Consider the following 27514-nt stretch of genomic DNA (forward strand, 5'->3'; position numbering starts at 1 on the left):
TTTACATCCTCGAGTATTCTTGGGAATGACGCTACAAGCTTGGCACACCTGTATTGGCTGTGCTGTGTGATTATTGTCTTGTTGGAAGGGGAACCTTCGCCCCAGTCTGAGGTCCTGAGCATTTTGGTGCAGGTTCTCTCTGTACTTTGCACGTTTCATCTTCCCTCAATCCTAACTAATCTCCCAATCCCTGCAGCTGAATAACATCCCCTCAGCATGATGCTTCCACCACTATGTGCCAGATTTCCTCCAGAAGGGATGCTTGGCATTCAGGACAAGGCGTTCAATAGTGGTTTCATCAGACCAGAGAATCTTGTTTCTCATTGTCTGAGTCCTTTTAGGTGCATTTTGGAAAACTCCAAGCAGGCTGTCATGTGCCACTGTTCTTGGGGACATTCAATGCTGCAGATGTTTTTTGGTTCCCTTTCCCAGATCTCCAATCAAGTTGTAGAAACATCAAGGATGATGAATGGAAGCAGGATGCACCTGAGCTCAATTTCTAGTCTCATGGCAAAGGGTCTGAATACTTATGTAAATAAGTTTTTATTATTTGTAATAAATGTGCCAATTTCAAAACCTGTTTTCCCTTTGTCATTTTCGGGTATTGTGTGAAGATTGATTACAAAAATGTTTTACTCAATTTTAGAATAAGGCTTTTAACATAACAATCTTGAAAGGGGGTAAATTCTTTCAGAATGCACTGTATGGAGACTGTTGAGTGCCAAAAAGAAGGGATTAAATACATGTCCATTTTATCTTTTACGTTAAAGGGTCTTAATGCTAAATCAAATAGCAAAATGATGGTATGACCTTAACAATTCCAATATAGGTCAGTACTCCATTACAGCATATCAACAATTCCCTCTTGAGAATATCTTAGCATAACCACACATTTGAACGCAGATGCTTCTGAAGCGGTGTGGGAAGAGTCTTTCGTGAAATGGGTGATAAAGTACACTGAATTAACACTACTGTAAGCAGTTGCTGTTATTGTTCAATAACACTGACCCCAAAGCAAATCTGGGGGACGTTAATAGGTTTATTCAAAGAACAAATCATGCGGGGAGGTAGATATTCATGCTCCCCTGTCCTTTGTGATTCTCGCCATGGAACAAAGCAACAGGATGTAATTTATAACCCAATTAGAAGTCCTTGCAGAACAACTGGGCCAAATTACAAGTATCCTGCTCCAGACTCGATGTACAGATGATTCAGACCAATGAAAACTGCACACATAGCTATGAGTTCAGGACTGATATTCCTAACATTCTAAACAGATGTTGAACTGAAACAACTTTCTATTGATTGTAATTCTAGTCCTCTGCGTTTTGTATTTATCTTCGACATATTCTTACACTCCCCCCTAGACTATTTAATTTAAAATATATACTTTAAAATGGATTTTGAGAACATGAAAAAATTGTATTCAAACAAATTAGTAAGCATAAACTAATTTACATTAAACACCTTGCATTTCTATAAAACACAAAGGGCATATTTTACTTGCTGTTACAATAACAAATAGGTTTAAAACAACGTGTTAATACTTATTTTCCAACAGGTGTAATGTTATCCCTTGCGATTCCTACCACATCCTGTATTAGGAGGAAACTCACACAAGTCCTTTAAAAGTGACCAGCTCTTCCACACTGGTATCAGTCCCACGTAGATGACTAAGAAATGATTTTCTGCCGTAGTGAGGAATTCTTCTGTTTCACTGGTTGATAAGGACTTCTCTAATGAACACTTCACCGGTGATTTAAAAAAAAAAATAATTTCAGGTACAGTCCTTGGGTCAAGGAATATTGCTTCAGACTGTAGATTCTTGTAACCTGTAACGAAGGAAACAAAATGAAAGTAGCATGTCCTGGTTTCAAGAGATTAAATATTTTACACAGAGAAATGTATGTAGACTTGTCCTGATTTTTCAGGAATAAGTTGGACATTTCACATTTCACCCTAATGATGACTGCGGTGTACAACCCCCCCCGTTCTGATCATCTTAATATGCTTAATCACCCGAGATTGGCTCCCAATTTGCTAATAAATCAGTTCTTTATTCTCCAGGCTTCGCTTTCATCAAAATGGACAACCTTGCAATGAGTGACATGTATCCATTGTGTTTTTCCCTGGACTTTTTACTGCTGACCTTGTTATGAGCTTGATAAGAACATTCCCATTTTGGCACTGTCTTTTACATTTTCTTTTTTACCATCGCCAACTGTCCTGGTACTACGCCATGTCCCCTCTCGGAAATTATTCCCTGGTCCTCTTTTACTTGTCTGTCTGCTTCCCCTACTGCATTAGAATTGTATGCAATAGTTAAGCATTGTCACTCTCTCATAAAGTGAACCTCTGCTTTTCTCAAATCTAACGTGCCTGGTAGTGACATGGGTCGACCTCAATCGGACTCAACCCTGTGGTTTTATGTGTTGCCCGTATACTACATAATACCGTAGGCAATGCATCTGGCCATGCAATCCCTCCTTGATGCTTCTTTGAAAGTCTTTCAAAACTCCATTTGTGCGTTCTACCTGTCAACACGATTCAGGATGATAGACTGGCAACAACTTCCTGACGCACTTTTTCTGTGAAATGAGTGCCTTGGTCGGAATAGAATTGTTCCAGAAATCCCCATTGGGGAAGGATTTCTCTAATCAGAATTTTAGCTGTGTGTTGTGCAGTTCCTTTCTTAGTAGGGTAGGCTTCAACCCATCGTAACAAATTATCAAACAAATGATCAACAACGACCAGCACATCTTCATGTCCTTTACACACATCTGAAGGGTTGTGGTGGTGCAGGCATTCGTCGTGTCTGTACTTTCACTCGTCCCTTGGTGGTTTCCATACAAATATTGCAATTTGCCACACCGGCCTCTTCCCGCACACCAGGATTCCACTGTTTGCCCACAAAACGATAAACTCTTGTCCACACCAATGTGTCCCAAAGAGTGGCTCTGTGTCATCAAGTAGGGTAAGAGTGCATTTGGCACCACATCTCAGGTTGTATTTCCCCACACCTTGATTGAGTTTGCATCCTGCAGCCACCCATTCCCACACTTAATATTTTGGTGCACTGCTTTGCACGTCTCTAATGTATCCAAGGTGTATTTCCTAATCAGTTTTGGTGACAGAGGTGCTCTGTCAGCCTAACCATTACCTTTACTCTCATCTAATGATTTTTTTCCATGTGCTTTCATTTTCAAAATTGCAACTTGTCCAGGTAACTGGAGAGTATTCAGTAGAGCCATTGCCTCTGGTCCATTCTTCACAGGAGCTCCCAGTGATATCAAGAATACCTTGAGTCTGTAGGTATTAGCTGTTTTTCCTTCAGCGTGCTTACAGACTTCTGTCAAAGTCACCACCTGTGCTGATGTTCCTCCAGGTAACATGCCTTTCACTTTCACATTGTATTAACTGCCCAGCCTGCATTCCTCACACCCCCCTCCACAATGCTTGATTCTCCAGTGGATGATTCTTAATAACTCAACTGTCATGTTCAATTAATGTGGTATCTGGAGGAAGCATCAGAGTAGCTGGATTACATGGTGTGCCATGTTGTATGATGTATCTATTATGGATGATGTATTTATTATGCCAAAGCAGCAGCTACTATTTCTGGGTTCCAGCAAAATTAAGGCAGTTTATACAATTTTAAATCATTACAATACATTCACAGATTTCAGAACACTGTGTGCCTTCAGACCACTACCACATATATACAGTACTAAATCCATGTGTATGCATAGTGTCTGTGCCAATGTTTGTTGTTTCCCAGTCCCCGCTGTTCCATAAGTATTTAAAAAAAAAAAAAAAAAAAAAAAATTAATGACAAATATATATATATTATTTTACTGCTTGCGTCAGTTACTTGATGTGGAATTGTTCCATGTAGTCATGGCTCGATATAGTACTGTGTGCCTCCCATAGTCTGTTCTGGACTTGGACTGTGAAGAGACCTCTTGTGGACTGTCTTGTTGGGTATGCATGGGTGTCCGAGCTGTGTGCCAGTAGTTTAGACAGACAGCTTGGTGCATTCAACATGTCAATACCTCTCATAAATAAAAGTAGTGATGAAGTCAATCTCTCCCCTACTTTCAGCCAGGAGAGATTGACATGCACATTATTAATATTAGCTCTCAGCGTACATGCAAGGGCCAGCTGTTCTGCCCTGTTCTGAGCCAATTGCAATTTTCCTAAGTCCTTTTTTGTGGCACCTGACCACAAGACTGAACAGTCGTCAAGGTGCGACAAAACTGGGGCCTGTAGGACCTGCCTTGTTGATAGTGTTAAGAAGGCAGCGCATCGCTTTATTATAGACTGACTTCTCCCCATCTTAGCTACTACTGCATCAATATGTTTTGACCATGACAGTGTACAATTAGTGTCATTGTTGATGGACAAAAATAAATGTTCACCACTTCTACACTGACTTTACGTAATTGAAGAGTACAATTCTTGTCTTTCATAATTTGGTCTGATATACTTGGATGTGTAGTGTGTGTTTTAAGGTGCACCAAAGCTTTTTACTATCATTCTTTATATAATTTCTTTGTTTCATAGTGAACTTTATTTAGTTTAGTAACAATTTTTTAAAATTTGCTAAGATTTGTTGTTTTATTCAGTTTCTAGTCATGCACACCTTCTATAAAATTTGTTGGCGGAACTAGGTTTTGGGATTGAAGATTTTAGGTTAATCCATTTCCATACTTGATATGATTCAAATTTATTTTTTCTAAGCTTTGAAATGGTTTTATCAGGTGGTGTGAGCATTTCTATTTTCTGAAAATCTGAAGAGTTCATTGGCTGACTGCTACCCCAAATATAAAATGAATCCCTTAAACTTATTCCATTTTAAATCAACCTTAAGTATATCCTACTATGGTAAACTGATCCGTCTAACCCCAAAGTATGTCTGACAAAATCTTAGGCTGCCAGACTTACCCTTTGCCTCATCCCTCTCAACCATACCATTTTTAAATTCCCTTGGATTAATGAAGATTTGAACAGCTTTGAGTCATTTTCTTAGTGGGTGTGTGCTTATTAGTCTACATGCGAAAGAAACGCACACTTATTTAGGAGAGGAGTGGAACACTTAGAAAAATAATAATAAAGGAGCGCCGCGCTCTCTAGGAGGTCAGATGCAAAAATACTTGTCCAACGTTTCGACAGACAAGCTGTCTTCGTCAGGGTATAATGACAAACTCATTTATATAGTGTCAAAAGATATACACACAGATGTTTTGTAATCATGGCGGGGTGTGGCCTGATAATTGGTTAATTCTCATATTAAAATGGCATACAAAAAAACAATTGGGATAGCTTACGATCTTAGATACAATTTGGCTACATAAGCCTACAAACCTTTACAATAGCAATATTACAAGAATGGCTTCAGATCAAAGTCTACGTTGAGACTGACAGGAGCGAGGGTCTTTAAATTAAAGATCCAGGCAGCCTCTCGTTTTAACAATACATTTGAGGTCAACCCCTCTCCTAGGGAGGATGACATGTTCGATGCCAATGTAACTTAGAGACGAAATCGAGTGGTTTTCTTCCAAAAAGTGGGCCGCAACTGGGTATGTCGAGTTTTTGCACCTAATGGTGCTATGATGCTCTGAGATAGGTACTTTTTATTTGCGCTTTGTTTTACCCACAATTTTTAACAAGGATAAGTTCTAAGATAAATAACTGCCTTAGTGGCGCATGTGATAACACCTTTGATTGGGATCTGTTTCCCTGTTTGGGGATGTTTTGAAGGATCTATTTATAAGTGCCATTGCATTGAGCACAGCCACTACACTTGTAGTTTCCATCCAGTAGGTGCGCAAATACACGTTGTGCAGGGATATCTTGGGGTGGTAAATCAGTTTACCAGCTGATCTCTGAGGTTTCTTCCCCGCGGAAATATACGACCAAGGGAAGGTCCGAAAACACAGTACCGATCCCAGATCATCGGATCTTAGACTGTGCCAATGTTTGAACGATTCCCTTAAATTGTTAGTTAGAACGCAAGAATGCTTATTTTTGCGAGACTCACCTTAAAAGGTCATGTTTTTAATTTTCTCAATGGCAGTATTAATCTGACTGTTTTTGTACCCTCTCCATCAATTTTCTTTGCCTCAGCCATATTTATATCAATCTGATTTTGTTTTTTACATTCTTTTGATTTGACAGAATTGGCTGTAGGGCAAGCTTTCTCAAGATAAGTGGGTGACCACTATCAGCCCTCATCAAACTGTTACGATCAGTAGGTTTCCTGTAAAGGTCAGTGTATAGAACATTATCTTCACACAAGATCGGAAGATCAAGAAAATTGATTTGCCATTTATCAGATTGCATAGTAAATCTCAGATGCTCAGAACAGGAGTTAATAAAAGCATGGAATGCCTGGAGCTGTTTTGCATCACCCCTCCATAGAAAAAAAATATCAATATACCGTTTCCAAATAATGTTAGGCAAGAACATTTTTGAGAGGATTGAAAATACTGTTTCTCCATGTAACCCACAGGAGCCATGGTGGATCCCATAGCAGTACCCTTCATCTGAATAAAGAAATAATTTAGTACTCATTTATTACTCACAGGTAGTGTATGAGTACTATTTCAGCCATTGATATAATGCATGCACTGGAAGGTAGTTCATTAGGGTCACATTGCAGAAGAAAATGTTCCATAGCTCCAATACGGCCCTCATGTGGAATATGTGTGTATAACAACAACATCAAAAGTAACTAACAGTATTCTCAGTATTCTATGACCCTCATTTACATAAACTGTCCTATCCATGAGTACAACTGACCCACCCTTATCAGCAGGGCGGGTAAGGACTGACGTATCGGATTGTAAATCAAGCGACGCTTGTTAGGTAAATTATGGAAAGTTATGTACTCCTGTTTGTTCTAAGATGAACATCCTTTTTCAACATGTCTGCAATATGTCTGCAATATGTCTTAATAGAGTGATTGTGATTGGCTTGAGGTACAAAATAACTCTTACTTCTAAAAGGAGTTGGAGTATATGCAGGTGAGCAACCTACATGTTCAGTAGAAATATCACGAATAGGGGAGCTAAAGTATTCCTCAAAGGTTGTTTCTAAAGAACTTAAACATGTCTACCTTAACATCAAAATCGTTGCACTGAGTTGTAGGCACAGAAGATAAACCTTCAGTCTCGTGGGTTCTGGGACTTTGAGAACGGTCCTTTCTGCCTTTGGTAGTCATTTCTTCTTACCCCGTCGGGTGCGGCATCTCGTCGGTGCCCGCAGCCACCTCCGCCCTTCCGTCGCCCCAGTCTCTCGTTGTATAAGAGAACTGGCACTGAAAGCAGATGAGGCGCTGGTTGTAGAGCGTTGATCAGACGGGGGTGGATAGAAGTAAGCGGCATCCCTTCTGCGTCTGTCATGGAAAGGAGGAGTAGGACTTTTTTTTTTTTTTTTTTTTTGTCAGGGTTTCTCCAGAAGTTGACTTTGTCCTCTGCCTTTTTTTTTGTCAGGGTTTAATTTCTTGATTTTTAAGTTGCTTTATTTCTGTAGACAACTTGTCCTGGCGCGCTTGGTTCATCAGTTCATTGAAATATAAATGTGTCAAGTGCAGCGTCTGGTTGCTCCTCATTACACACCACAGACCAGCAAATATATTCTTCAGATCATCAACATATGAATCACTACAAAACTTCTTGTATGACCTCTTATACACTATATTAGGCCCAGCCTTTGGCACTTTGGATTTCCTAGATATGGCTATATTGTGATCACTACATCCTATGGATTTGGGTATTTTCTGCAGCGTTAGTAAAAATGTGATCAATACATTGATTTAATTCCTGTGCTGTTTGTAACCACCCTGGTAGGTTGACTGACAACCTGATCCAGATTGCAGGCACTGGTTACTGTTTGAAGTTTTTTCCTGAGTGGGCAGCTTGATGATAGCCAGTCAATATTTTAAATCACCCAGAAAATATACTTCTCCGTTGATCACATGCATTTCACACACATTATCCAGATACTGACTGTTAGCACTTGGTCTATAGCAGCTTCCCCACAAGAATGGGCTTTAGGTGAGACAGATGAACCTGTAGCCATATTACTTCAACAGTATTTACCATTAGATCGTCTCTAAGCTTTTACAGGAATGTGGTTCTGAATATAGACCGCAACACCACCTCAGTAGGCATTTCTGTCTTTTGATTAGATGTTAAAACCATGTATTGCTACCACTATCATCAAAGGTATTATCTAAGTGAGTTTGAGAGTCATAATATGAATGTCATCTGTTACAAGCAAGTTATTGACTTCATGGACCTTGTTTCTTAGGCTACATGTTAATATGGGCTATTTTTAATGCTTTACTGGGATGCTTATCAGAGGTAGACTTACTCATGTTATTTACATTGGAGCTGATAGTGCAGGGTGAGCTGCATAAAGTGGTCTTCCTACTATTGCACACTGCCTCAGTGCTAACAGTGTAACTGTAGGATAAACCGATTCATTTGGTGCAATTAGGGGTACATGCAATTTAAACTACTTACATTGTTTGTCAATGCCCCTAAGATCATGTACATTTGGTGCAGCATTATGACGACTCATTGTCACAATGGTAAGGATTAACTGAGCTGGTCTTGGATCATTTACTAGTCATTGTTTCAACACAGCCTTGAAATGCGTGGACAGGAGCCAAGATGATTTGGATGGAGTCCATCATTCCTGTGGTGTATCTTCTGTTTCCAGAAGGTGTCAAAGTTATCAATAAAATTGACTCCAGCAGAGCTACAGTACTCTTTTAGCCAGATGTGTAAAGCCAGCAGTCTGCTGAATCTTTCACACACCAACGATGCTATTGGACCTGAAATTATTGGCTGTTTTTTTTTGTCTTAATGCTAAAATCAGTTCTTTTTAAAACCTATTTTCAAATGTTCCGAGCTAGCCCTCCTGATGTCGTTTGACCACACTTGGACTACGACAGTGTCAGCTCCCGGCATCTGTGGTAGAACAATCAGAAGAAGCCTTGTTATGTCCTGTACTCGTGCTCCTGGGTAGCACAGGGTTTTTGCCTTTGGGACCGAGATGTTTCTCACCATAAAGCTGCCTACAATGACAACTGCTGATGTTGAATGGGCCGGTCTCTCAGGCAGCCTCATGGTCTGGTGAGGCTGGGAGCTCTGAGGATCTGAACCGATGTAGATCCACCGGAAAGGGAGACTGAGCTGAGGACGAAGACGCAGGTACCTCCGGATCCAAAAGCTGTTTCTGGTCTGTCAGTTCCTGGGCTCAACATCTTTATGGAGATTCCCTTTGTCAGAGGACGCCTTCTTCGACTTCCACGGCGAGTGATGTGCCTCCGTGGCTGGTTGGTTGAGTCTAGGTCAGCTCTGTTCTCCAGAGAAGGGGGAGACCCCTTCGGGGATCGTCACCTTTCCTTCAAATGTTCAATGTAGAGTCAAATTCCATGATAACATCAAGGCCTAAAATAAGTTGTGCAAATGATCCAATCCGCACCCCTGCATCAATCTTCATTGGACCAATAGAAATTGTTGCCCTTATCTTGCCCGTGTACTGAGGACATGTTTGCATAAGATATGTGACTTTAGCACCCGCATCTACAAAATAAATCTACTGCAAAGTTGACCATGTTCTGATTTCATATGTACACTGTCCTGAGGGGTCTGTTTACCTCCACAGCATTGTCGTTGGGGCTGTTGTCTTATTTCTGTTTTTCCTTGGATGGTCCCTGCTTCTCCTGGCCAGTCTTCATAAGAACACGTTATCTTTTCTGACATTCTCGTTGCCGGTGACCAGAAATCTCGCAATAATGACATACACCAGGTTTCTCTTTTGCTGAACGAGTAATGTTATTGGTTTCACTTGGAACCTGCACGGTTTATTATGTTGATTTGATGTTTCTGTCCAGTTGTGACAGCCTGTCGACGATTAGCGCCATATTTTTGTCTCTGTCATTTAGTTATGGGAATTGTTGAATCTCTTATTTCAAGGTTCTGTTCACCAAGAGCCCTTAAACTTTCTATCTCTCTTCAATGTCCTGTCATGATTCTCCAGAAAAAAATTCTCATCCCGTTTCCTTACTTTGGCTAAAATGGTTAAATACCGGTGTCTTTGTCAAGGAATTAGACATTCTGTATTTTTCCCCAAGCTTTTTGTATATCAGACAAATTCCATCTTTGTCAACATTGATGGAATATTTATTTCTCTTGCCTACACTTCTCTACTTTGAAATGGTTCTTCATAGACTAGACGGTGAATTTAAAATGTTTTTCAATGCTCTCATCCGGAAGAGCTGTTCTGCCCTTTTCCAGAGTGTTTTTCTCTCTTAATACCATTATAATATCTATGTTTTGATATTTATTTAACCCAAAAAGATATTTGTACACTACCGTTCAAAGGTTTGGTGTCACTTAGAAATGTTCTTGTTTTTGAAATAGACAAACAATTTGCTTTAAGGTGTCTCTGGGATGCTAGCCTTCTAGGCAGAGTTGCAGAGAAAAAGCCATATCTCTGACTGGCCAACAAGAAGAAAAGATTAAGATGGGCAAAAGAACAGACACTGGACAGAGGAACTCTGCCTAGAAGGCCAGCATGCTGGAGTCGCCTCTTCACTGTTGACATTGAGACCTGGTGTTTTGCGGGTACTATTTAATGAAGCTGCCGGTTGAGGACTTGTGAGGTGTCTTTCTCAAACTATACACTAATGTACTTGTCCTTTTGCTCAGTTGTGCACATGGGCCTCCCACTCTTTCTATTCTGGTTAGTAAGTTTGTGTTCTGTGACGGGAGTAGTACACAGCCTTGTACGAGATCTTCAATTTCTTGCATGGAATAGCCTTAATTTCTCAGGACAAGAATAGACTGACGAGTTTCAGAAGAAAGTTATTTTGTTGTGGCCATTTTGAGACTAGTCGACCCCAAAAATGCTGATGCTCCAGATTCTCATCTAGCCTAAAGAAGGACAGTTTTATTGCTTCTTTAATCAGAACAACAGTTTTCAGCTGTGCTAACATAATTGCAAGTGCTTTCTAATGATCAATTAGCCTTTATTAATGATAAACTTGGATTAGTTAACATAACGTGCCATTGGAACACAGGAGTGATGGTTGCTGATAATGGACCTCTGTATGCCTATATTACATTTTTTTAAATCAGCCGTTTACAGCTACAATAGTCATTTACAACATTAACAATCAATTTGATAATTTTATGGACAATGTGCTTTTCTTTCAAAAACAATGTGCTTTTCTTTCAAAAACAAGGACATTTCTAAGTGACCCCAAACTCAAACCTCTTCTAGGCCACATTTGTCTTTGTAAGGCCTGCCTACCCATAACTTCTGTTCACTTCAAAAAGCTTGTTGAAGGCTTATGTTAAAATGATATTGGCCTAGATGCAGCACTTCTGCCATCAGTCTGGATCAACACACAGTTGGTCTCAACAGCAAGAAAAACAATTAATCCGGGTCATGGCACCAACTGTTAGCAGTTGATGTTATTCTTCAATAACACAGACGCCAAAGCAAATCAAGGGGAGGTAAATAGGTTTTATTGAAAGAACAAATCATGCGGTTAGGTAGATGTTCATGCTCCCCTGTCCTCAGTAATTCTCTCCACGGAACAGGGACGGGATGCAATTTATAACCCCCTAGCCTGTGGCTGACCAAGTCCTTGCAGCAACTGGGCCAATGGCCAAATAACAAATATCCTGCTCTAGACTCAATGTATAGCCGATTCAGACCAATGAAAACATAGCACATGTAGCTATGCGTTCAGGACTGACAGTCGTAACTGATTCTAAACATATGTTTTAAAAACCTAACTGAAATAACTTTCCATTTATAGTTAATTCTAGTTCTCTGCATTGTATTTATCTTTGACATTCTTACACTACACATGCCAAACGTTTAGACCCAATTACCATCTCTTCAAAGTTACTAAATGTAGTCTCGTTTAACGTTCTTTATGGGCTTTGAAATTGTGTAATACAATGTAGTGAGCTTTGAAATGATTGATGTACACTACCGGTCAAAAGGTTTAGAACACCTACTCATTCAAGGGTTTTTATCTTATATTTACTATTTTCTACATTGTAGCATAATGTAGACATGAAAACTCTGAAATGACACACATGGAATCATGTGTTAAATAAATCAAAATGTTATGTTTGAGATTCTTCAAATGGCCACCTTTTTGCATTGATGACAGCTGTGCACACTGCACATTACCACAAATGAATGTATGCCTACCTGGCAGAATGATATCATGATTATTGGCATCAATCCAGTGGTGAATATTATTTAGAAAACTCTGCAATCATGTTTGCACACTTGAATTTAAAGGTATCTACACCCAAAAATTGCAGTTTCCTACATTTTTACCACACATCTAAAGTGGTATCCTGATGTGATTTAAGCATTGTTGCAGACTTAGAACCTAATTTTGTTTTGTTTCTATAAAAAAGTGATTTTGATAGCGAAAACGGAACTTTGAAAAATATATATTTTTAAGAAATTTAAATATTGCTTTAATAGTGGCATCTATTTAGGTGAGTTAAACCAATGTGTGCATTTTTGGTTTCTCGTGAACTTGGAGTGAAGAAACCAACTACATTTACTACAAAGCTGCCAAAGAACAAGGCCAATTGCCAAACCGGTGAGTTACTTGCTTTGTTAATTAAATGACTGGTTTTACCATATTTACCCCCCTGGAAATGGTAACCATAAGTTATTAAACAAGTTCTGCCTTTTTATATATTTATTACATGAACATCATTAATGGTACTTTTTAAAATTATATTTAACTAGGCAAGTCTGTTAGGCCGTCATTGTAAATAAGAACAAATTCCTATCAAAAGGCCAAAGGCCTCCTGGTGGGACGGGGGCTGGGATTTAAAATGTGTGTGTGTATTAGGACAAAACACTACATAGAGACAACACCGCATGGCAGCAACACATTGCAGCAGGACAACATGGTAGCAGCCCCAAAAATTGTTCAAACATTGTGCGGTTGTCTGTGCCCAATAAAGGCAAGAAGGTAGATAATGCATCACACAAAGCTGTCAGTAAGTGTCCATGATTGAGTCTTTTGAATGAAGAGATGGATATAAAACTGTCCAGTTTGAGTGTTTGTTGCAGCTCGTTCCAGTCGCTGGCTGCATCCAACTGAAAAGAGGAGTGACCCAGGGATGTGTGTGCTTTGAGGACCTTTAACAGAATATGACTGGCAGAACGGGTGTTGTATGTGGAGGATGAGGGCTGCAGTAGAGATCTCAGATAGGGGGGAGTGAGGCCTAAGAGGATTTTATAAGCATCAACCATTGGGTCTTGCGACAGGTATACAGAGATGACCAGTTTACAGAGGAGTATAGAGTGCAGTGATGTGTCCTATAAGGAGCATTGGTGGCAAATCTTATGGCCGAATGGTGAAGAACATCTAGCTGCTCGAGAGCACCCTTATCTGCCAATCTATAAATGAGGTCTCCGTAATCTAGCATGAGTAGGATGGTCATCTGAATCGGGGTTTGTTTGGCAGCTGGGGTGAAAGAGGAGTGATTTACAATAGAGGAAACGAAGTATCTTTAACCTTAGCCTGCAGCTAGGATATGTGCGGAGGGAAGGACAGTGTACAGTCTAGCCATACTCCCAAGTACTTGTATGAGGTGACTCCCTCACGCTCTAAACCCTGAGGTAGCAATCACACCTGTGGGGAGAGGGGATTTTTCTTACTGAACCACATTCACTTTGTTTTGGAGGTGATCAGAACAAGGTTAAGGGCATTGAAAGCTTTGTTGTAGAGAATTTTGACGGCCGAATGAAAAGCGTGCCTAAAGTGAAGTGCCTGTTACTCAGGCCCAGAAGCTAGGATATGCATATGCATGGTAGTATTGGATAGAAAACACTAAAGTTTCTAAAACTGTTAAAATAATGTCTGTGAGTATAACAGAACTGATATGGCAGGCAAAACCCAGAGGACAAAACCATACATCAAAATTCAGCCTAAAATTTCAACCAGGCAGGTGCGCCACGGAGAGGAGAGACGGCTTGGCGATGATAGGTGCTGCAACCTTAAAGGATCTGACCCAATGTTTTTTGGGGGTCAAGTGTAAGGAGCTTCTTTAGTACCTCAGACTTAGTGACCGCCTGCAGCGAAAACATTTGTAGCTGGGCAGGGGAGAAAGGGTGAGGAACATGAGGGCTTGTAGCATTAGAAGGGCTCTGAGATGAGGAAATGTTGGATGGGCAAGGAGGAATGGCTGAGTCAAATAAGAATCCTGACTTAATGAAGTGGTCATTTTAAAGAGCTCAGTCACGCACTCCGTGTCAGTAACAACCATATTAACATTAAGGGACATGGGCAGCTGCGAGGCGGGTTTATTCTCCAGGTCTTTAATGTTCCAGAACTTCTTGGTTAGACCCACAGAGAGAACTGCTCCTTAAAGTAGCTAACTTTAGCCTTCCAGATAGCCTGAGTGCACTTATTTCTATTTTGCCTGAACGAGAGCCAGTCAGTCTATGTGTTTGCCGAGCCTTACGCCAAATGGAATTCTTGAGGTAGAGTAACTGCCAGATCATGTTTGAACCTGTTTTTTTTTAAATTCAAATTTTCTTTTATGGGGGCGTGTTTAACAATACTGAAAATACAAAAAAAGAAGGCGTCTTCGACAGAGGAGATCAAGCTGATTCTATACCAATTTACAGAGGCCAGAGGTCATGAAGGAAGGCTTGCTTATTAGTTTTTTAGCAAGCGTCTATGACAAGTCAGGACAGGTCGTTTCACTGAGCAGCGATTACGATCACCGGCTGTAAAACATTGGTCATTACAGAAAACTGCAGACTCATACCTGTCAGGATTATTTGTGAGGATAACATCAAGGAGTAGCCTTTTCTGGGTTTTTGGAGCAGGGATGCACGATATATCGGAATCTGACGATTATTCGCTAAAAATACCAACATCGGTATTGGCCCGATGTTAACCCCCGACATGCATACCTATATAACGTAGGTACATGCCCTAATGACGCCACTTAAATATTTTGCGCTACACGTGCAACACACCATTCCTAACTTAGCCCACAATGTCTGCTGTGTGGATCGAGCAGTCAAGTCGAGCAGTCATTTGAAAGAGTAAGAATTTCCGCGAGACAACTCAAATGCAAAATCCATTAAAGCCAAGATAATGGAATTCATTTCCCATGACAATCAACCGTTCTCCGTATTGGGTGATGATGGTTTTCGCGATTGATCGGACACCAGTACACACTAACCTTACCATGTGCGCTATTGTTCAGATGTTGCCCTACCGGAGTTGCACAGTAATTGCGTCACTACTATTAGCTTTACAACATACTATGGAACGCCGTTTAGGTCTTTGCGTGTCAAAAAAGATGCATGTCAAATAACAGTTCTATTATAGAAAGTTGTGTTTTCTGAATTTGCACATGCAAGCCAAGCGCCACCACTATCAGTAGCACTGTCAAAGCTGTACAAAAACAGTATGCAAACACCGGCCACGAACGATGTGTTTACAATAGCACTTTGGTAATAAAGCATTATTTGCTAGACTGTAACTTCTGGGGTAGCTAGCTAGCTTTAGCTTGGTAGCACCAATACAACCAGCCTGAAAACAATGACCAGTAAAAACTGCAGTCATTTTCACTTTTCTTAGCACTGATTTAGGAATCCTTGTGAGTAAGTATTGTTGTTCGCCTATTGAAATTGAACTTCAGTTCATGAAAATAAATAGCTAGCCAGCTACTTAACCCTGTTGCCCTTATAAAGTTATAAGCAGCCAGCTAGCTTCATCTGGCTAGTGAGGCTAGACCTGACCAGGCTGTGTGTTGTGAAGCTAGCCACAATAAGGATTAGGCACAATAGGATTTGCGGTTTGCCTTCAAAATTAAAGTGCCTCTTTGAAAGTGATGCATAAGGTTAGAATTGGTGGAATCATTCCATATTTAAACTACTAGATAATGTTTAACAAGGTTGGAATGTGACGCAATGAAATGGGGTATCAGTCTACTGTGACACTCACAACACAACTGTGAAGAATTTACACACATTTTGGCATTTGTAGCTCTTATCACGGGACTGTGACTGTGAATTCACCTCCCCTGTCAGCCTATTGTGTGTGTATAGACATTCATATTGCACTGTACAGCTTTACATACAGACTGGGGATCAATGAAATGAAGTCTACTCAATACCCAATGTATATTTTTTTCCCCAACGTCCTCAGTTATCAGACACAAACATTCACGCAGTATTGTTTTTTTCTCAGGAATAGTGTTAAATACACAGGTTGACAACAAATGTGTTTCAATTAAGTTTGTTTCAAAGTCCAGCAATAAGAGCTACTGTTCTCTGGGTGTCACTGAGTAAACTGATACCCCATGGCAATTGATCCACAATCCATAGGTAAGTCTGTACAGTGAAATAAGTATGCAATTCTAAGTCTAATACACTCTGTGTGATTAACAGATTTGACATATCAAATTATTGTCTTTTGTTGATTTTATATAACATTCCAGTCTTGTTTAGCATGATCTACTAAGTTATGGCATAATTCTACTATTTGTATTAATTTGCATCACTGTCAATTACATTTTTTTTTATTTTGAAGGTTAACCTCAAAGTTCCACTACTGTGGCTGGCTAATCCTTATTGTGGCTAGCGTCACATAGATGGGTCCGACCACCATTAATCCAATAAGAACTGTCTAACAAATTAGGGTTATTTTAGATGACACCTAGCCATATAGTTAGCTAGCTAGCTACTGAAACAGATTGTTTTTGGGCAAGAACATTTTTTGCATTCATGAGCTAGCTAGCTTTTTTTGACCAGCACTGTAAGGTACGCGAGTCAACTTTACCAGCATCATGAGTCGTTGTGACATAAAATACGAGTGATTGTGTAATAACTACATGAAAAATGTATGAACGCATTAAATTGTGACATGCAGTCATATTCAGGTCCTGATGGGTCAACAAGCTTATTTTGACATGTCAAATAGTGTTATTTGACGTAACTTTTTTGACATGCAAAGACCCAAGTGGCGGTCCATAGAAATCCTGGTTGAGAATAAAACGACTGAACAACAAAACAGCACAGCAAGTAAGTGGGGAAAAAAATAATTTGATTGTTATATTTAAAAGCCATCAAAACCTTTTTTGGTGTGTGTGTGCGTGTGTGTGTGTGTGTGTGTGACCTTTTCATGTAAGGCTCTTTGTCAGTTGTTGTCTCTTCACCTCTCCTTCATCAGTACTGATCTGAAGGAACTGACCAGTTGAAAACCAGCCTAATTATGATCCTTCACCATATTGTTTTTATCCAGTGCAGATGAAGGGAATAAAACGAGGGGGCAGACTTGAAAAATAATTTAAAAAATAATAATATACACTTGTAAATTGGATATATCATAGAACACCAAAAAGTGAACTTTTCTGGAGACACTGTGCCTCAGGGTTCTCAAAACAATGTCAATAGAAAAGAAGAAAAAACTAACGGCGTGCAATTGGTCACGCGCTCAAAACAGCTCTGGTTGATTTAGAGTTGTTGTTTTTCAGAATACAAGCCTGAAACAATGTCTAAAGACTGACATCTAGTGGAAGCCATAGGAACTGCAATTTGGGTCCTATCCAAATACATACTTGGGCCAGCTCTTTTTGATGGGAGGCATTAGACAGTTCTCTTTTATATGACTGGTGGCGGAGAGTCAGGTGTGTCCTACTGATGCTGAAAGACAAATTCCAGATACAAATATTTTAGCATTCTTGTACAATAGCAATGCTGCCATGTCAATAACACGTCTCCAAAAATGACACGGTGTCTCCAGTTGTTTACATGTAGTAATTGTGACGCACCTTCCATATTCACTTTCCATGCACTTTTTTTTGAGACGGAACCCATGTGATACACGGTTGTTGGTACTGGTCCCTCAGGGTCACTCTACCGGCCTTACGCCACAGATGGGAAGACTACATTTATTCCCAAAAAGCCATCAATGCACTTTGTAACCACTGGCCAAGTAGTCACAGAATGATCAATCTGTCTATTGATTTTCTTGCAGGGTGTGCAAACTATGTGCTACTTCAGCAAGAACTGGAGACGTGTCGTCAAGAAAATGAGAGACTGCAAACAGGTATTCAAATGGAACATTTCTATCATGTTTTTCTTTGGGGAGGTTACAGCCTACAGTTGAATGGAGGGAACCCTGCTTACTGAGATTTACCGTCCAAAACAATTCCCTTTTCCCGGGATAAAAAGCTGTGAGAAACTGGTCAATTATAATACCTTTACATGAACAGCATGGCGTGAAATGGAACTGATAAATTATATGCAATGTCTAAATATGGCTTCTCTACGGCCTCTGCATGATGAATTGACGCTCAAGGTGGGGACAGACAGCCCATCTCAATATGGAGCGCAGTTCACAATGCACTTAGACCTACGTATCTCATCATGGTAAGTGTTTTAAAACAGCCCATCACTCGAATATTGTTGCTTTAAATCAGTGAACTCGCAAACACTCTCTCGCAGTCTTTCTCTCTATCCATCAACCCTTTTACTCTACTTTGTTGAAGAAGGCCTGGTAGCAATTTCAGCCTCGAGCAGGTTGATAGCTTTAAGTTCTTTGGTGTCCACATCACCAACAAACTAGAATGGTCCAAACACACCAAGACAGTCGTGAAGTGGGCACGACAAAGCCTATTCCGCCTCAGGAAACTAAAAGGATTTGGCATTTGTCCTGAGATCCTCAAGGTTCTACAGCTGCAACACTGCTTGGTTGCATCACTGCCTGGTACAGCAATAGCTCGGCCTCCGACCGCAAGGCACTACAGAGGGTAGTGCGCACGGACCAGCACATCACTGGGGCTAAGCTGCCTGCCATGCAGAACCTCTACACCAGGCGGTTTCAGAGGAAGGCCCTAAAAATTGGGACAGGTAGCACGTCCGGTGAACAGGTCAGGATTCCATAGCCGCAGGCAGAACAGTTGAAACTTGAGCAGCAGCACGGCCAGGTGGACTGGGGACAGCAAGGAGTCATCATGCCAGGTAGTCCTGAGGCATGGTCCAAGGGCTCAGGTCCTCCGAGAGAGAAAGAGAGAATTAGAGGGAGCATACTTAAATTCACACAGGACACCGGATAAGACACAAGTACTCCAGATATAACAAACTGACCCTAGCCCCCGACACACAAACTACTGCAGCATAAATACTGGAGGCTGAGACAGGAGGGGTCAGGAGACACTGTGGCCCCATCCGATGATACCCCCCGGACAGGGCCAAACAGGAAGGATATAACCCCACCCGCTTTGCCAAAGCACAGCCCCCCACCACTAGAGGGATATCTTCAACCACCAACGCATCATCCTGAGACGAGGCCGAGTATTGCCCACGAAGATCTCCGCCACGGCACAAACCAAGGGGGGTGCGCCAACCCAGACAGGAAGATCACCTCAGTGACTCAACCCACTCAAGTGACGTACCCCTCCTAGGGACGGCATGAAAGAGCACCAGTAAGCCAGTGACTCAGCCCCTGTAATAGGGTTAGAGTCAGAGAATCCCAGTGGAAAGAGGGGAACCGGCCAGGCAGAGACGGCAAGGGCGGTTCGTTGCTCCAGAGCCTTTCCGTTCACCTTCAAACTCCTGGGCCAGTCTACACTCAATCATATGACCCATTTAAGAAATGAGTCTTCAGTAAAGACTTAAGGTTGAGACCGGGTTTGCGTCTCTCACATGGGTAGGCAGACCATTCCATAAAAATGGAGCTCTGTAGGAGAAAGCCCTGCATCCAGCTGTTTGCTTAGAAATTCTAGGGAGAATTAGGAGGCCTGGGTCTTGTGACCGTAGCGTACGTGTAGGTATGTACGGCAGGACCAAATCAGAGAGAGAGGTAGGAGCAAGCCCATGTAATGCTTTGTAGGTTAGCAGTAAAACCTTGAACTCAGCCCTTGCCTTAACAGGAAGCCAGTGTAGGGAGGCTAGCACTGGAGTAATATGATCAAATTGTTTGGTTCTAGTCAGGATTCTAGTAGCCGTATTTAGCACTAACTGAAGTTTATTTAGTACTTTATCCGGGAAGCCGGAAAGTAGAGCATTGCAAGTAGTCTAACCTAGAAGTAACACAAGCATGGATTAATTTTTCTGCATTTTTGGACAAAGTTTCTGATTTTTGCAATGTTACGTAGATGGAAAAAAGCTGTCCTTGAAACAGTCTTGATATGTTCGTCAAAAGAGAGATCGGGGTCCAAAGTAACGCCGAGGTCCTTCACAGTTTTATTGTACACATCTTAATCGGGAGCTCTCCCTGCGGCAGTCCCAACAGTTGTCTGTGTGTAGCCATATATAAAGACAAGTTATATTTGCATGATTTAGCATAATTAATCATTACCATTTTGTTTCATGTGACCAACCAATACTGTTTCATAAACATGTGACAGACCAACACCTCACAAGGCTTCTCTCTAAGCTGAGACCTTAACTGAGAAATCTTAAGTTCTCAAAACAACTTCATTTGTTTTCAACACGGCCTGGGCGTACTGCCAAATTGCATCTACTGATAGTTGATTTGTACAGTCAGCCACTTGCATGAACACAGAAATTGGTTATTAGAACAGCACAAACATTCTAATTCCCATTCCACCTGGGTGGCGTCCTGGCAATACTATTGCATTATCCTCTGCGTAGTTGAAGTTCACCACTCGCTGCAAGTCCTCATGCTTCAGGTGTAACCTGTGCTGGATTGGGCCAGCTCTTTTTGATGGGAGGCATTAGACAGTTCTCTTTTATATGACTGGTGGCGGAGAGTCAGGTGTGTCCTACTGATGCTGAAAGACAAATTCCAGATACAAATATTTTAGCGTTCTTGTACAATAGCAATGCTGCCATGTCAATAACATGTCTCCAAAAATGACACGGTGTCTCCAGTTGTTTACATGTAGTAATTGTGACGCACCTTCCATATTCACTTTCCATGCACTTTTTTTTGAGACGGAACCCATGTGAAACACGGTTGTTGGTACTGGTCCCTCAGGGTCACTCTACCGGCCTTACGCCACAGATGGGAAGACTACATTTATTCCCAAAAAGCCATCAATGCACTTTGTAACCACTGGCCAAGTAGTCACAGAATGATCAATCTGTCTATTGATTTTCTTGCAGGGTGTGCAAACTATGTGCTACTTCAGCAAGAACTGGAGACGTGTCGTCAAGAAAATGAGAGACTGCAAGCAGGTATTCAAATGGAACATTTCTATCATGTTTTTTCTTTGGGGAGGTTACAGCCTACAGTTGAATGGAGGGAACCCTGCTTACTGAGATTTACCGTCCAAAACAATTCCCTTTTCCCGGGATAAAAAGCTGTGAGAAACTGGTCAATTATAATACCTTTACATGAACAGCATGGCGTGAAATGGAACTGATAAATTATATGCAACGTCTAAATATGGCTTCTCTACGGCCTCTGCATGATGAATTGACGCTCAAGGTGGGGACAGACAGCCCATCTCAATATGGAGCGCAGTTCACAATGCACTTAGACCTACGTATCTCATCATGGTAAGTGTTTTAAAACAGCCCATCTCTCGAATATTGTTGCTTTAAATCAGTGAACTCGCAAACACTCTCTCGCAGTCTTTCTCTCTCTCTCTCTCTCTCTCGCAGTCTTTCTCTCTATCCATCAACCCTTTTACTCTACTTTGTTGAAGGAGGCCTGGTAGCGATTTCAGCCTCAAGCAGGTTGATAGCTTCAAGTTCTTTGGTGTCCACATCACCAACAAACTAGAATGGTCCAAACACACCAAGACAGTCGTGAAGAGGGCACGACAAAGCCTATTCCCCCTCAGGAAACTAAAAGCATTTGGCATTTGTCCTGAGATCCTCAAGGTTCTACAGCTGCAACACTGCCTGGTTGCATCACTGCCTGGTACAGCAATAGCTCGGCCTCCGACCGCAAGGCACTACAGAGGGTAGTGCGCACGGCCCAGCACATCACTGGGGCTAAGCTGCCTGCCATGCAGGACCTCTACACCATGCGGTTTCAGAGGAAGGCCCTACAAATTGTCAAAGACCCCAGTCACCCCAGTCATAGACTGTTCTCTCTACTACCACATGACTTGGCACTCCCACCCCCAACCCCACTTTTACGCTGCTGCTACTCTCTGTTTATCATATATGCATAGTCACTTTAATTATACATTAATGTACATACTACCTCAATTGGCCCGACCAACCAGTGCTCCCGCACTTTGGCTAACTGGGCCATCTGCATTGTGTCCCGCAACCCACCACCCGCCAACCCCTCTTACGCGTCTGCTACTCTCTGTTCATCATATATGCATAGTCACTTTAACCATATCTACATATAAAATGAACGACGTGCAAACGGTCACGCGCTCAAAACAGCTCTGGTTGATTTAGAGTCCAGTGGAAGAATGTTCTCATTCTTCCTTGTTTTTCAGAATTACAAGCCTGAAACAATGTCTAAAGACTGTTGACATCTAGTGGAAGCCATAGGAACTGCAATTTGGGTCCTATCCAATTACATACTGTATAGTCATTCAATAGAAAAGTACCCACATCAAAAATATCCCACTTCCGGGATGGATTTTCCTCAGGTTTTCACCTGCCATATCAGTTCTGTTATACGTAGACATTATTTTAACAGTTTTAGAAACTGTTCTGTCAAATACTACCATGCATTTACATATCCTAGCTTCTGGGCCTGAGTAACAGGCAGTTTACTTTGGGCATGTTTGTCATCCAAACTTCAAAATACTGCCCCCTACCCAAGAGAGGTTAAATAAGTTAATTGTTTTGCCCCACAGTTAGTGAAACAGCTAAAATGGTATACATACCAAGTGTTGTCATCGATTCCTTGTAGAGACTCCACACTGCTGCTTTTGTCACATGGGATGGCAGCAGCTTGCCACCAGTGTTTGTCCTGTGTTGTGGAAAAGTTCTTACACGGACACTCAGTCTATCTTAAATGAGTCACTGTTCGTCAGCGAGCTGGATGGGTTCCAACCAACTCAATGCACCATATTAGAAATCAAATGTATTTATATAGCCCTTCGTACATCAGCTGATATCTCAAAGTGCTGTACAGAAACCCAGCCTAAAACCCCAAACAGCAAGCAATGCAGGTGTTGAAGCACGGTGGCTAGGAAATACTCCCTAGAAAGGCCAAAACTTAGGAAGAAACCTAGAGAGGAACCAGGCTATGAGAGGTGGCCAGTCCTCTTCTGGCTGTGCCAGGTGGAGATTATAACAGAACATGGCCAAGATGTTCAAATGTTCATAAATGACCAGCATGGTCAAATAATAGATCTGGGACAGGTAGCACGTCCGGTGAACAGGTCAGGATTCCATAGCCGCAGGCAGAACAGTTGAAACTTGAGCAGCAGCACGGCCAGGTGGACTGGGGACAGCAAGGAGTCATCATGCCAGGTAGTCCTGAGGCATGGTCCAAGGGCTCAGGTCCTCCGAGAGAGAAAGAGAGAATTAGAGGGAGCATACTTAAATTCACACAGGACACCGGATAAGACACAAGTACTCCAGATATAACAAACTGACCCTAGCCCCCCGACACACAAACTACTGCAGCATAAATACTGGAGGCTGAGACAGGAGGGGTCAGGAGACACTGTGGCCCCATCCGATGATACCCCCGGACAGGGCCAAACAGGAAGGATATAACCCCACCCGCTTTGCCAAAGCACAGCCCCCCACCACCACTAGAGGGATATCTTCAACCACCAACGCATCATCCTGAGACGAGGCCGAGTATTGCCCACGAAGATCTCCGCCACGGCACAAACCAAGGGGGGTGCGCCAACCCAGACAGGAAGATCACCTCAGTGACTCAACCCACTCAAGTGACGTACCCCTCCTAGGGACGGCATGAAAGAGCACCAGTAAGCCAGTGACTCAGCCCCTGTAATAGGGTTAGAGTCAGAGAATCCCAGTGGAAAGAGGGGAACCGGCCAGGCAGAGACGGCAAGGGCGGTTCGTTGCTCCAGAGCCTTTCCGTTCACCTTCAAACTCCTGGGCCAGTCTACACTCAATCATATGACCCATTTAAGAAATGAGTCTTCAGTAAAGACTTAAAGGTTGAGACCGGGTTTGCGTCTCTCACATGGGTAGGCAGACCATTCCATAAAAATGGAGCTCTGTAGGAGAAAGCCCTGCATCCAGCTGTTTGCTTAGAAATTCTAGGGAGAATTAGGAGGCCTGGGTCTTGTGACCGTAGCGTACGTGTAGGTATGTACGGCAGGACCAAATCAGAGAGAGAGGTAGGAGCAAGCCCATGTAATGCTTTGTAGGTTAGCAGTAAAACCTTGAACTCAGCCCTTGCCTTAACAGGAAGCCAGTGTAGGGAGGCTAGCACTGGAGTAATATGATCAAATTGTTTGGTTCTAGTCAGGATTCTAGTAGCCGTATTTAGCACTAACTGAAGTTTATTTAGTACTTTATCCGGGAAGCCGGAAAGTAGAGCATTGCAAGTAGTCTAACCTAGAAGTAACACAAGCATGGATTAATTTTTCTGCATTTTTGGACAAAGTTTCTGATTTTTGCAATGTTACGTAGATGGAAAAAAGCTGTCCTTGAAACAGTCTTGATATGTTCGTCAAAAGAGAGAACGGGGTCCAGAGTAACAGTTTTATTGTACACATCTTAATCAGGAGCTCTCCCTGCGGCAGTCCCAACAGTTGTCTGTGTGTAGCCATATATAAAGACAAGTTATATTTGCATGATTTAGCATAATTAATCATTACCATTTTGTTTCATGTGACCAACCAATACTGTTTCATAAACATGTGTCACGAGGCTTCTCTCTAAGCTGAGACCTTAACTGAGAAATCTTAAGTTCTCAAAACAACTTCATTTGTTTTCAACACGGCCTGGGCGTACTGCCAAATTGCATCTACTGATAGTTGATTTGTACAGTCAGCCACTTGCATGAACACAGAAATTGGTTATTAGAACAGCACAAACATTCTAATTCCCATTCCACCTGGGTGGCGTCCTGGCAATACTATTGCATTATCCTCTGCGTAGTTGAAGTTCACCACTCGCTGCAAGTCCTCATGCTTCAGGTGTAACCTGTGCTGGATTGGGCCAGCTCTTTTTGATGGGAGGCATTAGACAGTTCTCTTTTATATGACTGGTGGCGGAGAGTCAGGTGTGTCCTACTGATGCTGAAAGACAAATTCCAGATACAAATATTTTAGCATTCTTGTACAATAGCAATGCTGCCATGTCAATAACATGTCTCCAAAAATGACACGGTGTCTCCAGTTGTTTACATGTAGTAATTGTGACGCACCTTCCATATTCACTTTCCATGCACTTTTTGAGACGGAACCCATGTGAAACACGGTTGTTGGTACTGGTCCCTCAGGGTCACTACCGGCCTTACGCCACAGATGGGAAGACTACATTTATTCCCAAAAAGCCATCAAAGCACTTTGTAACCACTGGCCAAGTAGTCACAGAATGATCAATCTGTCTATTGATTTTCTTGCAGGGTGTGCAAACTATGTGCTACTTCAGCAAGAACTGGAGACGTGTCGTCAAGAAAATGAGAGACTGCAAGCAGGTATTCAAATGGAACATTTCTATCATGTTTTTTTCTTTGGGGGGTTACAGCCTACAGTTGAATGGAGGGAACCCTGCTTACTGAGATTTACCGTCCAAAACAATTCCCTTTTCCCGGGATAAAAGCTGTGAGAAACTGGTCAATTATAATACCTTTACATGAACAGCATGGCGTAAAATGGAACTGATAAATTATATGCAACGTCTAAATATGGCTTCTCTACGGCCTCTGCATGATGAATTGACGCTCAAGGTGGGGACAGACAGCCCATCTCAATATGGAGCGCAGTTCACAATGCACTTAGACCTACGTATCTCATCATGGTAAGCGTTTTAAAACAGCCCATCACTTGAATATTGTTGCTTTAAATCAGTGAACTCGCAAACACTCTCTCGCAGTCTTTCTCTCTCTCTCGCAGTCTTTCTCTTGCAGTCTTTCTCTCTCTCGCAGTCTTACTCTCTATCCATCAACAATTTACTCTACTTTGTTGAAGCACCTTTGGTAGCGATTTCAGCCTCGAGCAGGTTGATAGCTTCAAGTTCTTTGGTGTCCACATCACCAACAAACTAGAATGGTCCAAACACACCAAGACAGTCGTGAAGAGGGCAAGACAAAGCCTATTCCCCCTCAGGAAACTAAAAGGATTTGTCATTTGTCCTCAAGGTTCTACAGCTGCAACACTGCCTGGTTGCATCACTGCCTGGTACAGCAAGAGCTCGGCCTCCGACCGCAAGGCACTACAGGTAGTGCGCACGGCCCAGCACATCGCTGGGGATAAGCTGCCTGCCATGCAGGACCTCTACACCAGGCGGTTTCAGAGGAAAGCCCTAAAAATTGTCAGAGACCCCAGTCACCCCAGTCATAGACTGTTCTCTCTACTACCACATGACTTGGCACTCCAGCGGTACTGGAGTGCCAAGTCTAGGACAAAAAGGCTTCTCAACAGTTTTTACCCCCAGGCCATAAGACTCCTGTTGTTTGTATTGTGTAGCACCCCCCCCCAACCCCACTTTTACGCTTCTGCTACTCTCTGTTCATCATATATGCATAGTCACTTTAACCATATCTACATGTACATACTACCTCAATCAGCCCGACTAACCGGTGTCTGTTTGTAGCCTTGCTGCTGTTATCTTTTTACTGTTTTTATTTCTTTACTTACTTATTGTTCACCTAATACCTTTTTTTTTTGCACAATTGGTTAGAGCCTGTAAGTAAGCATTTTACTGTTGTATTCGGTGCACGTGACAAACTTTGATTTGAGTCTTCGGTATGACACTACAAGCTTGGCACACCTGTATTTGGGGAGTTTCTCCAATTGTTCTCTGCAGATCCTCTCAAGCTCTGTCAGGTTGGCTGGGGAGCGTCGCTGCACAGCTATTTTCAGGTCTCTCCAGACATGTTAGATTGGGTTCAAGTCTAGGCTCTGGCTGAACCACTCAAGGACATTCAGACTTGTCCCGAAGCCACTCCTGTGTTGTCTTGGCTGTGTGCTTAGGGTCGTTCATCTTTGCACCGTTCATCTTTCCCTCGATCCGGACTTGTCTACCAGTCCCTGCTGCTGAAAACCATCCCCACTGCATGATGCTGCCACCACCACGCTTCACCGTAGTGGTGGTGCCAGGTTTCCTCCAGACGTGACGCTTGGCATTCAGGCCAAAGAAGTGCTGGTACTGCTTGATCTGTGGCAGCGGCCTGAAGTACGGAGTCAGGTGTTATTGCCAGCCATAGCTTTCCACCAGCACCATATCATCCATATCTTTATTTATATACAGTTGAAGTCAGAAGTTTACATACAGCTTAGCCAAATACATTTAAACTCAGTTTTTCACAATTCCTGACATTTAATCCTAGTAAAAATTCCCTGTCTTGGGTCAGTTAGGATCGCCACTTTATTTTAAGAATGTCAAATGTCAG

At 42.0% G+C, this 27514-nt stretch overlaps 1 protein-coding gene and 1 long non-coding RNA gene across 6 annotated transcripts in view; one reads left to right on the forward strand and one right to left on the reverse strand.

The window, feature by feature from the left end:
- The window catches only part of LOC112233713 (mucin-17), a 58127-nt gene that overhangs the window by 17332 nt on the left and 13281 nt on the right, over positions 1–27514 (forward strand). For 4 of the 5 annotated variants that reach the window (XM_024401522.2, XM_042305920.1, XM_024401521.2 and 1 more), the window contains exons 6-8: positions 18065–18136; positions 21160–21231; positions 25526–25597. In XM_024401522.2, the coding sequence (XP_024257290.2) occupies positions 18065–18136; positions 21160–21231; positions 25526–25597 (216 nt within the window). Of the gene's footprint in view, positions 1–18064; positions 18137–21159; positions 21232–21484; positions 21641–25525; positions 25598–27514 lie in introns of those variants that run through there. The other variant, XM_042305921.1, reaches the window with a different exon arrangement.
- LOC112233714 lies at positions 1022–8642 on the reverse strand. The gene is made up of 2 exons (XR_006079908.1): positions 8529–8642; positions 1022–1832 (listed from the first exon to the last, which is right to left on the reverse strand). It is a non-coding gene; the product is annotated as an uncharacterized LOC112233714 (long non-coding RNA).

Source organism: Oncorhynchus tshawytscha, linkage group LG25 (assembly GCF_018296145.1).
Source record: "Oncorhynchus tshawytscha isolate Ot180627B linkage group LG25, Otsh_v2.0, whole genome shotgun sequence".
Lineage (NCBI taxonomy): Eukaryota > Metazoa > Chordata > Actinopteri > Salmoniformes > Salmonidae > Oncorhynchus > Oncorhynchus tshawytscha.